Source organism: Brassica napus, chromosome A1 (assembly GCF_020379485.1).
Source record: "Brassica napus cultivar Da-Ae chromosome A1, Da-Ae, whole genome shotgun sequence".
Taxonomy (NCBI): domain Eukaryota; kingdom Viridiplantae; phylum Streptophyta; class Magnoliopsida; order Brassicales; family Brassicaceae; genus Brassica; species Brassica napus.
The window spans coordinates 15,692,029-15,705,320 of NC_063434.1; the positions used below are offsets into that span (position 1 = coordinate 15,692,029).

The 13,292-nt window shown below is 31.5% G+C and overlaps 1 protein-coding gene across 1 annotated transcript; it reads left to right on the plus strand.

Annotated features, from left to right (window-relative positions):
• The first annotated feature begins 5,188 nt into the window (after nt 1–5,188).
• LOC106428550 (xyloglucan endotransglucosylase/hydrolase protein 31) lies at nt 5,189–7,177 on the plus strand. Its single transcript, XM_048735862.1, has 4 exons — nt 5,189–5,466; nt 5,901–6,001; nt 6,169–6,386; nt 6,524–7,177. The coding sequence occupies exons 1-4, from the start codon at nt 5,268–5,270 to the stop codon at nt 6,882–6,884; spliced, it is 879 nt and encodes a 292-aa protein (XP_048591819.1). The 5' UTR covers nt 5,189–5,267; the 3' UTR covers nt 6,885–7,177.
• The last annotated feature ends 6,115 nt before the right edge of the window (nt 7,178–13,292 follow it).

Below are 13,292 nucleotides of genomic sequence, written 5' to 3' on the forward strand. Positions count from 1 at the left end.
AGGCTTGAACTCGAAATCGTACCTTTGGAAAGCAGGGGACGAATTGCATATCTGTTGGCATAAAATTGATCTGGAAGATTGTAGTCAGCCAACTTTCTGGGTCGAGTAGCCTCACATTAGCTGCAGCATTCTCAACTTCATACAAGCTTCTGCTTCTGAATCAGGGATTCTAGCCCCCTTATCACATATCCTTCGACCTGTTGTGTTACATAGGTGGATCCTCTGGGTTACGCAAGTCTCCATTCTCATATCGGGTTAATACTAGAGGTGCGACCATGTTGTTAACTTGCGGGCTTGTATTGATCAATGCTTCTGAAAAAGTGTCGATCATTGTTTGCCTACGAGTAGTGTCGATCGGCGGAGTTGTTTTATCGATCGATGATGATCGCTTTTCTTTGCGGATTGTACGCTCGAGTTGACAAGGGTCTGATGGTTGTAAGAGATTTATTTCATTACGGCTTCCGGTGTTGTTGAACATGCACCAGGGAGAGATCGTTTTCCTTACTGCTTCTGGTATCGAATCTAGCACTTGTGGATCGAATCCACTGGGAGTGGGGGGACACAGTAGATCAGCTGAATAGTGATATCAAGCTAGGAAAAGATATGTTAAGACAGTTAATATTAATAAGCAGTAGAAAAGATAGATGAGATGTGTGTTCACAGATAAGATAGAAGTTAGACTTTCAGGTTAGGTAATCCAAATTATAATCTAGTTGCTATGTGCATGTGAATAATCAATCCTAAAACTCAAATTCTAACGTAATATATCCAGCTCTCGCTGTGAGTTGAAATTCTATGTCCACGCTCTTGCGTGTCACACTCAATCGATATCGATCGATGCACATATATAGTGTCAATTGATACTCTTCCAAACAAGCTTTAAGCTTTGATCAATAAGCTTGTATTGATCAATGCTTCTGAAAAAGTGTCGATCATTGTTTGCCTACGAGTAGTGTCGATCGGCGGAGTTGTTTTATCGATCGATGATGATCGCTTTTCTTTGCGGATTGTACGCTCGAGTTGACAAGGGTCTGATGGTTGTAAGAGATTTATTTCATTACGGCTTCCGGTGTTGTTGAACATGCACCAGGGAGAGATCGTTTTCCTTACTGCTTCTGGTATCGAATCTAGCACTTGTGGATCGAATCCACTGGGAGTGGGGGGACACAGTAGATCAGCTGAATAGTGATATCAAGCTAGGAAAAGATATGTTAAGACAGTTAATATTAATAAGCAGTAGAAAAGATAGATGAGATGTGTGTTCACAGATAAGATAGAAGTTAGACTTTCAGGTTAGGTAATCCAAATTATAATCTAGTTGCTATGTGCATGTGAATAATCAATCCTAAAACTCAAATTCTAACGTAATATATCCAGCTCTCGCTGTGAGTTGAAATTCTATGTCCACGCTCTTGCGTGTCACACTCAATCGATATCGATCGATGCACATATATAGTGTCAATTGATACTCTTCCAAACAAGCTTTAAGCTTTGATCAATAAGTTCACTAAATTGGTTAGGCCAGCAAGTGATCGCTCGTGTCTAACAACTTTGCTCAACAATATTGCTATAAGGTATGAGCATATTCTCGTAGTTGTCAACTCCTAAATCATGATCGTAGTTAGCTACTCTAGAATGCAATCAATAAGTACTAACTCTGTGAATGACGTCAATTTATCACCTTAGCAGTTCAATCAATAGAAAACATCCAAACGTAAAAATTTAAACCGGATCCAACCCGAAATAATAATTATAATGAAATAAAAGGAATTTGGAAGTTAAATAAGACCAAGAAGCAATGACAACATTATATACTTTCTTATGTACTAATTTAATGTTTTATTAAACTTCTCTGATGTTAAATAATTTTCTTGATTCAAGATTTATTAATGATATATTTTCATAATAATATTTTAATTAAAATGAATTATAAACTACTACATAGTAAAAATAAAAAAAAATGTAATAAGATAACGATGAAGCTTGATTTGTTTTTGACTAAACATATGTACGGTGACAATAATAATATTAATTTTATATGAGCAAACATGGAAATGTATATATCAAACATGTGTTTGATTTTCGTATAACCAAACACATAAATACCAATCATGACAACATCCTAAATTTTGATTTTTGTTAATTTAATAGCTTTACCATCATACTTGTCATCAAATTATTTTTTAAAATACTATTAAATATGTATGTTTACTTTTGTTAGGATTTTTTTTAAAAGGAAAAAAAATATATTTTATAAATCTTGTTTTTATTTACAATTAAAAAAAGAAAAACTATCCAATAATTTTTTATATTTTTGGTTAGTATTATAGAAAAGGAAAAGTATTATCATATAAACTTTTACAATTATCTTCTGTTTAGAATTTCAGAAAATTATTATTGCTATCAAATAATTATTTCTAGTTACTATTAAATAATTTTAAATTATGATTTTTACAGTTCATATCAATACTATTTTTACACTTCATTTTTAATTAAATAATTTTTAGTATCATGTTCATCATCAAATTTTCTACACTATCAAATAACTTCTTACAATTCTCTTTTGGTTAGGAATTAAAAAATATGATACAAATCTCTTTTTTTTTAGGATTTTCTTTTTTAAGGAAAAAACCTATCAAATATTTTATTACAGTTTTTGGGTGTTATAAAAGAAAATTAAAATTACATAATCTTGTATAATTATTTTTTTCTAGGATTTAGAAAATAAAAATACTATCAAATAATTATTTCCAGCAAATATTAACTATTTTAAAAACTTCCTATTTTGAAAATTCGTTTCCTCAATATCACTAATATTTTTAATTAAATATTTTCATTATCATATTATTTTCAAAATTCCTTTTCTCAACATCACTAATATTTTTAATTAAATATTTTCATTATCATATTTATCATTAAATTTTTTAAGTAAAAATTACTTTTACAATTATATTTGGTTATGATTTAAAAGGAAAACACAATCTTATTTGGTTAAGATTAAAAGAGGAAAAAGTTATTTTCACATAATGATAGATTTTTATTAATACATACACAATGTTTCTTTTTGTACAAATGACTTAATCATATCATGTGAAATATTTGAAGTAATTTTTGGTTTATAAATCTTTAACACAAAATTATCTATTAAAAAGAATAGTTAGTTATTTATAAGAAATAAGTTACTTAAAAAAATTTAAAAAGGAAAATTCCAACTATAATTTGTTCTTGTTTTTTAAGATTTTTATAAAACTAATATATTTCGAATTAAAAAAATTATGTTTAGTTAATTATATATTGTGTCTTATACATACAAACATATATTCCTCATACTTACACATACTTATGTACGATAAAAATATCAAAATTAAAAAAACTTGTGTTAGCATCATAAGATGTAATAAGGATGATAAAAAAATTGAGCTGTTTAAAGAAATTAAAAGAAAATACTCAGATAATATTTTTCTTGTCAATACTATTTTTGTTAAAATAATATGAGGAATCTTAAAGAGAAAAAGACTAGAATAGCATTAAACCAAGTTTTTGTTCCCAAAGTAGCACTCAAGGCTCAAAGTCATAAAAATAGGTTTCATTAAAGAGGTAAATATACACTTATACCCCTTGGGTTAATTAATCCAAACCTTAGGGTTTAGAGTTAAGGGGTGGGGTTTTGGAATTAGGGTTTAAAATTTTATAAAAAATAAATACTAAAATAAAAAATAAAAATTTTAAAAACAGTTTCAAAAAGTATTTTTAAATTATAAAAAGAAAATTTGAAAAAAAAAAATTCGAAAAAAAAAAATTCAAAAAAAAATTATAAAAATTTCGAATCTGAAAACATGTAATCTGAAATTATAAAAAAAAAAATTTTATTTTATTATTATTTTTTTTTTTTATTTATTTATTTTTGTTTGTTTATTTAATTTTAAACCAAGGGTATTAGGGATATTTTACCCTTTAATGAATGTCATTTTTGTGACTTTCTCCTTCTAGTGCTATTTTTGAGACATAAACTTCAAAAGGTGCTATTATTGACAATTTCCCAATCTTAAACCTAAATAGATGTGAAAATAATATTAATTTGGTTTGTATTTTTGTAGCATACATTTATCTGTTAAAAATGAAAGTTAGTTATTTATATGAAAATAATAAGAGTACTTTTACATTTTTATTTTCTTAGGTTTTAAAAAAGGAATATCACTAATTTTATAGTTAGTTTTTCTATTTGATTTTTATTAAATAATTCTTGTACTTGTAGGATTTGATAATTCATTTTTTTTAAATAAATATTTTCTCTTATAATATCTTTCTTTAGTATCTTTAAAATGAAAAATATACAAAATATTTTAAAAAGATAAAAAATACTTTCAAATAGCTTTTTACAATTATTCTATGTTTATAGAATTTTCAAAAAAAAAAATTTACTATCAAATATTTTTAAAAGATTATAAAAAGAGCCATACAAATATAATTGTAAAAGGCTATGTGATAGTAATTTTCCTTTTCTTAACTCCTAAAAAGAATAATAAATTGTTTTTGTAATAATTTTCCTTTTCTAGTGTCCAAAAAAATGTAATAATAATTTTCTTTTTCTAAATCTTTTTAAATCCTAATAAAAAATAATTGTAACATATTTTTGACAAATGTTACAATCTTAATAAATTAATTGACACATGTTGTAATCATATTAATTAGCAAATTTGAAGAACCAAGCTTTATATAATAAGATAAGTATATATTTTTTTTATTTTGCTTTTAGGTTTTTAATTTTATTTCGGATATATCTAAACCAATTTTGTATAATCTAAATCCAAACGATATATAATTAATTTATGGATTCTAGGATGTGATACAAAACCGATCTGAAACCGATGTGTTATATCCAAACTCAACCCATACTAATAAATTTACTAGAATGTAACCTAGGAATTGTTATAAAATAGAACCAAAATCTGAAATATCCAACAACCCAAAGCCAACGTCCAAGTTTTAATATTACGTATTTACGTACTCCATCTTCTTGATTAATTCGTTTATTATGCAAGTTGACATGAAATCTTCATATTTGGTAAATGGCATGGGATATTGGAATCAATCTATAAGGCCCATCCAATCAACGGATAACAGACACTCACTTCTGTAGCTGTAGGACCTACAGACTCTCTATTTAAACACCACCTGTGTTCTCCGTTTTTCTTCATTCATTCATAAATCTAATTATTCTCCCTTTTGTGGTAACCACTCAAAAGTTCTACTACCTCACTCTCCATATGGCTTTTCCTGTTATTCTTCTAGCTCTCTTAGTGTTCTCCCATTGTGGTTACAGCCAACGTTCTCCTTCGCCAGGATACTACCCCAGTTCTCGAGTACCGACTTCACCATATGATCGTGATTTTCGAACTCAATGGGGATTTCAACACCAGCGCAGAGAACACGATATAACCACTCTTTGGCTCGACAAAGCTTCTGGTCTTGTTCTTTCTTTTTTTTTCTTTTTTTTTAACTCAATCTTGTTCTTTCTTTTTCACCTTTTTCGTGTGCATCCAAATTTGTCGATTTATTGGTCCATATTTTGTGTCCATGTTATATACGTCTAAAGTATTATATGGTATTCATTTGAAAAAGGAACAAAGAAAAATGATATGAATGTTTTTAGCAAAAAAAAAATATGAATGTTAATTTGATATGAATTGATTTAGGTATGTGACGATTTGTTTCTTTGTCGAACCTCCCGCACTTATTTTCCTGATGTTATTTAATTCACCGCTCGTCTTGAAAATGTGTCGGCAGCTTATAGTATTTATGATATTTTATTTCCAATTAATTATTTTAATCAGTATAATTTATGCTTTTGTCGTATATAATAAAAACACTGTAATTAATTTAAATGTGATTATGAACAGGGAGTGGATTCAAGTCTATCCGTCCGTACATATCGGGTTACTTTGGTGCTTCCATTAAACTTCAATCAGGCTACACAGCTGGAGTTGATACGTCTTTCTTTGTAAACCCACACCCCCCCCCCCCCCCCCCCCCCCTAAAAAAAATCCCCCTTGAAACTATCCAATTAATCTAAAAATAATATATATATATGTATATATATATAGTTACTGACTTAAAGAGTTCTAAGACACAAAATTTCATATAATTTTTTTTTTGTTGGATTTCTAGCTGTCCAACCACCAAGAGCATCCTGGAGACCACGACGAGGTTGATATCGAGTTTCTAGGGACAACGCCAGGGAAACCTTATAGCCTTCAGACTAATGTATTCGTTAGGGGAAGTGGTGACCGAAATGTCATCGGGAGAGAGATGAAATTTAACTTGTGGTTTGATCCTACTCAAGATTTTCACCATTACGCAATTTTGTGGAACCCTAATCAAGTAGTGTAAGTTAAAAACTATTTTTTCTATACGTACAAAAGAACCGTTTATACCAATTATATCCATCTTTTTGAGAAACAAAATACATCCATATGTTACGTTTGATATACTAATTAAATGGTCAATTTTTCATATTATATAGATTTTATGTAGACGATGTACCCATACGTACGTATGATAGAAAGAATGAAGCTATCTTCCCTGCAAGACCTATGTGGGTGTACGGATCGATATGGGATGCATCAGACTGGGCCACGGAAAACGGGAGGATCAAAGCCGACTATCGATACCAACCATTTGTTGCGCAGTATAGAAATTTCAAACTAGCGGGATGCACGGCAGACAGGTCTAACTCATGCAGACCACCATCAGCTGCACCTACGGGGAACCGAGGACTGAGCCAGCAACAAATGGGGGCAATGGCATGGGCACAGAGGAACTTCTTGGTCTATAACTATTGCCATGATCCTAAAAGAGACCATACGCAGACACCAGAGTGTTAAAACAAACAAACAAACAACCAAAAGAAGAAGGTTTTAATACTTATTTTGCATTATCAATTATACGTTTAAGTTAATAATAGGAGGTCTTGAGACGGGTCCACACTGGAAACTGGAGTGCAGCAGTTGAGCGTCCCGTCCTCCATGATTTGAGATTAAAAAAAGGTTTTTATAATCTTCTTTTTTTCTATTTGTGATTTTTTAATAATTGTTGAAATACTGTGTGATATTTTTAATATATGGTATTGTAAAGTTGTGTAACCCCAAAAAACAAAGAGAGTGGTTGGCTTGAACTTTATGCTGGATTATATATTAACATGTGAACCTACAATCGCCATAATAAGGATAGAAAATAAAAAGGACAAACACTGAATTGTAACAACGCAGACTAATGGTTGATTAGTGAATGACAAATTGATTTACAAAATAGTTTTGGCTGATGAATTTTAGCAGCAACAATATGCATATATATATATATATATATATATATATATATATATATATATATATTGATGGGTTATTTTTGACAACCTCAAATAACGATCTACCGGTGTACTTTCAATGTGGCTCATGGAATAAGCGGTTAGGCAGATATTTCATTTCTAAACGGTTAATTAGGCAGATTTTATTCAACACATACAAACAAAATTGATGGGTTATTTTTGCAAACAGAGTAGGAATGTTTTTTTTTGGTATTGTAAAAGGAACGGTAGGAAATGTTGCGTAATATATCGTACTAGTGTTACCCGTGCATACGCACGGAAATATTTTTTCTACAAATAAAATTAGTTTACATTACATACATATAATTAAGGGCTTATTTGCCAAATAACCAAAAAGAAAAGTAATTAGATTTTTAGTGAAAGGTTAGAGAGAGATAGGAAGAGAAATAAGGGGAGAGAAAGTGTTTTTGATTAGATAGTGGGTTTGTGTTTTTTTTATGGTTATAGGGTGCAATTTCCCTATAATTAACATGTAAAAAGTTAGCCAAAAAAATTAAAGTTAGCATAAAAGCATTAACACATTTATCACTGATTAACGAAAGACATAAAAGTTAAGTTAGATCTGTTAAAAAGTTAAGAATGTAAAATAATTTGAGTAATCAAAATTACTTTATATGTAAGTTTGAAAATATGGGATTTTTATATAGATGATACATTATACATCAGATAAGACTGAAACATCAAACATCTGTTAGTTACTCTAATCAAAATGGCATTGTGAAAGAAATCTATTCTTAAGTTCCAAAAAAAAAAAGTTCTTAATTGACATATCTGGTAAATTTTACCAGATTTATCAACACTTACACAATCACAAAGGCATATTATTAATTGACACTTACACTGGCTCAAGAAATCTGGTTTTGGAAGTAGCGACTCCATTCAAAGGTGGTTTGCAGCTCCATCTAGAAGAATTACATGGGTCTTTGATAGCTCATTTACTGTTTCTTTTGTAACATCCTCATCTGATGTTCTAATGCCTGAACAATATGTTAGAAATGTTTTGAGTACAACAAAAATCTATCTTAACCACAGCATGAATATAGTTGGAAAACCCGAATCTAATCCTGTGACATCTTCAATTTGTTTCCAGCAAAAAAAAAAGTGAAATAGTTGAAGATATGTATAGACGATGGAAGAGATGTGTCTAAACCTTTACCAAATGCAACTACTTAGAATCTATGAATCAGATAAATAGCTTTAATAAATGACCTAAGAGAGGCTAGGGGAAGCTAGGAAATGTGAATTTCATCGTGAGTTTAAGCCGAAACGGTTTAGAGATCGAGGGTTTTGGATGACAAACTGAGGATTTTTAGTAAGATAGATTTGTGCTATTTTGAATTAGCGTTTTAAAATTGAAGGAGTATACTCATGTACTGTTTTCGATGGAGAGTTTTATTATTTGTTTGTAAAATCCAAGAGATTAGGATAGGAGTATGGAAAATAAATTAGTCTGCAAAAAAATAAAAATAAAAAATAAATTGTAGATGAAGAAAGCAAATAGTGGGTAGTTACATTTTTTCTCAACATTTTTTCTCAACATTATTTTATTTCAAATGATTGTTTCTTAATTTTGATAAACAGTAATTAGGTGGCAAAATTTGATGATTTGATTGGTCATGTTACTTGTGATTTAGTATATAGAGGATATATAGCCTGATAGTGAAACATTTGCACAGATACAAGGGCTTGATAGCGAAACAAAGTGCAGTTGCAGTGGCGTGTTTAATATTTTTGAAAATTTCAGTAGACAATTTAGAAACTCTACACTTGTTGCTAAAATAAATCGATTTAATTAACAAAACCTTATATTCTCTCTAAAACCAAAAAGTATATACTCCATCCGTTTCATGAAAATAGATTTTCTAGCGTTTTCGCACATATTTAGAAAATACATTAAATCACTATAATAAACGTATCATTTTCTGCAATTTTTAATTTTTAATATATTTTAACTAATAGTAATTTAATAAAATCAATTAATTTTTTGGAAGTTTATAATTTTTTTATAGAAAACACAAAATATCGATCTTTGTGAAAATTTTTTTTTTTAAAACATCTTTCTTTTTAAAACGGAGGGAGTATATATCTATATTATGAAAACTGAAGTACACATTAAGATTGTTTGGAAACTTAAATAGTAGTCTTAGTGAAATTTGTTTGGAAATATGGATAGCAGTTTTAAAAAAGAAATTTGTTTGGAAATATGAATAGTAGTATAAAAAATATAACATTGTTTGGAAACATGAATAACAATATATTAAAAAAAAAGTAATAGGCTTTTGTTAATAATAAAAATTAGAAGTCCATTATATGATGATAAACTATCTATTTGAGCAAACTTTAAAATATACGTAAATTGACTAACCTAATTATCTACAAGCATTTTTTTGTCTAAAATAATCATAAAATAAAATTTAAACTTTATATAAATATTTCAAATCAAAATAATCATTTAAAGTTGATTTATATCAAAAATTGATTTAAATATACATATATTCAAAATTTTATTTTTACTAAATTATTTTCCAATAACCATTATTAAAATAATGTTTTCAATATATATAAGAAAAATACAATAAAAGCCAATTTCATATACCAACTTAAATTATGGTCTTTATATTTCATATTAAATTTTAAAAATATTATATATTATTATCTATACGATGAAACATATAAAATACTATTAATTATATGATTACTTATATGATGGTACATATAAAATCTGATTAATTATATGATGACATATATTTGATATGTAATAGTGACTAGGGGTGGGCTTTCGGGTATCTATTCGGGTTCGGTTCGGTTCGGTTTGTTTGGATTTTTGGGTTTTCAGGGTCAAAGATCTCAGAGATCTCGAGAGAGAGAGAGAGAGAGAGAGAGAGAGAGAGAGAGAGAGAGAGAGAGAGAGAGAGAGAGAGGAGAGAGAGAGAGAGAGAGAGAGAGAGAGAGAGAGAGAGAGAGAGAGAGAGAGAGAGAGAGAGAGAGAGAGAGAGAGAGAGAGAGAGAGAGAGAGAGAGAGAGAGAGAGAGAGAGAGAGAGAGAGAGAGAGATCTCTCTCTCTCTCTCTCTCTCTCTCTATCTCTCTATCTCTCTCTCTCTCTCTCTCTCTCTCTCTCTCTCTCTCTCTCTCTCTCTCTCTCTCTCTCTCTCTCTCTCTCTCTCTCTCTCTCTCTCTCTCTCTCTCTCTCTCTCTCTCTCTCTCGCTCTCTCGTAAAATACCCTTTAATAGTTTTACACACGTTTTTAGATACACCAATTAATGCGTGTATACATGTGTTTGTGGATAATCGTGTACACCAACATCCACGTACACCAGCATCCATGTACAAAAATACTAAATTTTATGTGCACCACTTGATTAATACACTGTGATTTGTTAAGAAAATAAATAAACCAATATAACCATAGCCGGTGTTAAAAAAGAAAACAAGAAAATAGAGCGAAGGGAGATTTTAGAGCATGTGAGGAATATTGGAACATATCCAAAAGAGCCCGCTGTTTTTGCAGGAACCTTCAAGGTCCATTATGTAATCATGGCCATAGAGGCACTTTGGTGATTTGATGACCTCATAGTCAGGAAATTTGAAGGTTAGAGTGTAGCTGTTTAAATGTGGCGCCAGGAACAGAGTCAATCTCCACTCAAGCTCATCGGCCAGTTCCAATAAGGTCGTCATGAATTTCAGCGAACTCCAGAAAAATTTTACTGGCTTCTTTATCTTTACCAAGACAAATGTTGAAAACACCGACGGCCAACGTTGACAATACGTGCGTTGAGACGTTTGGTTCCAAGACGTTGATGGCATGCTCCACATCAAATGTTGCTGCGTAAAGACTTTCGTAGTAGACAGCGTCTGTATTTTCAGCACTAACGCATTTGAACAAGAACTCGCAGAATTTTCTACCTAAGCGGATTTCTAAGTTTATAAGCATAGTAGTGACATTGCACGTCTGCAAGACCGAGGGTTCATGGACAAGAGCGTATCCGCGCTTCCCAGGCCGCAAGAAAGGTCTAAGGTGCCAAATTGAATCCTCCCCAACTAATCCAATTATTTTGCAAATAATTTCGTCCGAAAGATTAGGAAGAAGTTGACGTGCCATCGTATTCGGTGAAAATGGCTTTGCTAGGAGGTTGATAATATTGTCTGAGTTAAATAGAAAAGTTATTTGACCCCCCACTCCCAAACAAGAAATGCAGTTCCGATATTACGTAGCCTCCTATGACAAAAAGGGTAAAAGTTAAGTGTGAAATTAAATTTGATATTTACCAACTAATGTCAAATTTATTAACTAATGTACACATCCTATGATGACACGTACACCCCTAACAAATTGGAGAAAGATGATTCAAATATTGTATTTACATATACTGTTAGAGTCTGATAGCCATAAATGAAGCTGTGTACATTTTACTGAAATATATCACCTAAACAATTACTCTAACCTTACTCTCAACGAAACTACCTTTACTCTAACCTTTATTGTTACCTTTAGTTTGTACTGACTACTGATACTGGTTAGAAGTATAGCCCAAATGTATTTCGTTGTTTATCATTGCAGGCCCAATGTATTAACATTAAGACCGATTTCGTGGTGGTTCGCCAAACTAATGCCATTAAGTGGTTTTAGAATGACTGACGTGACAGTTGAGTTGCTAGAAGTATAAGTTCCCTAAACTGTTTTTTCCATCATCGTCGTCATCTTCTAGATCCACGAAAATTAGCAGAACTATGTGTGGGAACTGAAATTCACACCGATTTTCATAATTGGACGAAAGTTAGGAAACCCTAACTATCCTTAAGGTCTCAGATTCTCTGCGAGAGCCAACGACAAGTGATCAGATAAATACGGAAAATATGAAAAGATAACAAAATAAATTTATAGAAAAGGTAGATCTTATTTCGAATCCGCGTAAGAGCGTTGCGATCATTTCAAGAGATTATAAAAACTTCGGCCGCAAGAGCTGTCAGCAAATTACCTAGTTATAACAACCTAAAACCTTAAACCTAGTTGAGTCGCAGCTCGATAACATAAGACATAAAAGATATGAAAAAAGTTTTGATTGATTTCAGACTGAACCTTATGAAAAGCTGACTACATACCCCTTTCGAAGATCAAGCCGAACGTAGTTCAAGGGTGAACCAAGAGATCGAACTGTTTGTGCGTGTTCGTCTGGTAATCGGGTGCCAGTCATAGAAACAGAGCATGTCGAGAATAAAGCCTAAAATTTTCTAAGTCTAAAAGAATTGTCCCTTTGCCTCTTCAACCTCGAGATCTTTATATACTCCTCCTAGAGGTGGTTTTCTCTTTCCCTTTCTGCCCTTGGTCGAGTTTATCGCTTCGCGGAAATATTCCATTTTCCTTCAATCTTCGTGTTTATCTTTGGAAACATGACATTTAATCTCCGAATTTGATATTTATCTTCTCCTGTATAACAAAAGATAAACAGTCATAACCATTGGGCTTGATTTGGTATAAAATCGTAAGTGGGCTTTTAGCCGCGTTCTGGACCCTTTCAGACCGTTTTCCAACTTAAGCATTTTTACGATTTATCGAAAGAGCGCTTCTGAAACGATGTCGATTCCGAAGAAGGTTCAAATTTCTCGTATAGTGGAGGCAGTCCAGGTGTTTAGTTAACTGTTGCCGTCTTATACGATCAATTCGAACTTCATATGAGACAACGAGTTATTGCGGTTTTAAATCGTAAAGTTCCTACGGTGACTCTGATCGAGATGAAACAAGAGCATGTTCGAACCAATCCCGAAGGAGGGAGCTACGAGGATGGGACTGTGATAGCAAGATCCTTCCAACTCAGCCATCCGCCGAACTTGACTAGTCCAGCTCGGCGGATGGCCGAGCTGGTCATGTGTTCGGTCCAGCTCGGCGGATAGCCGTGCTGGTCGCGTGT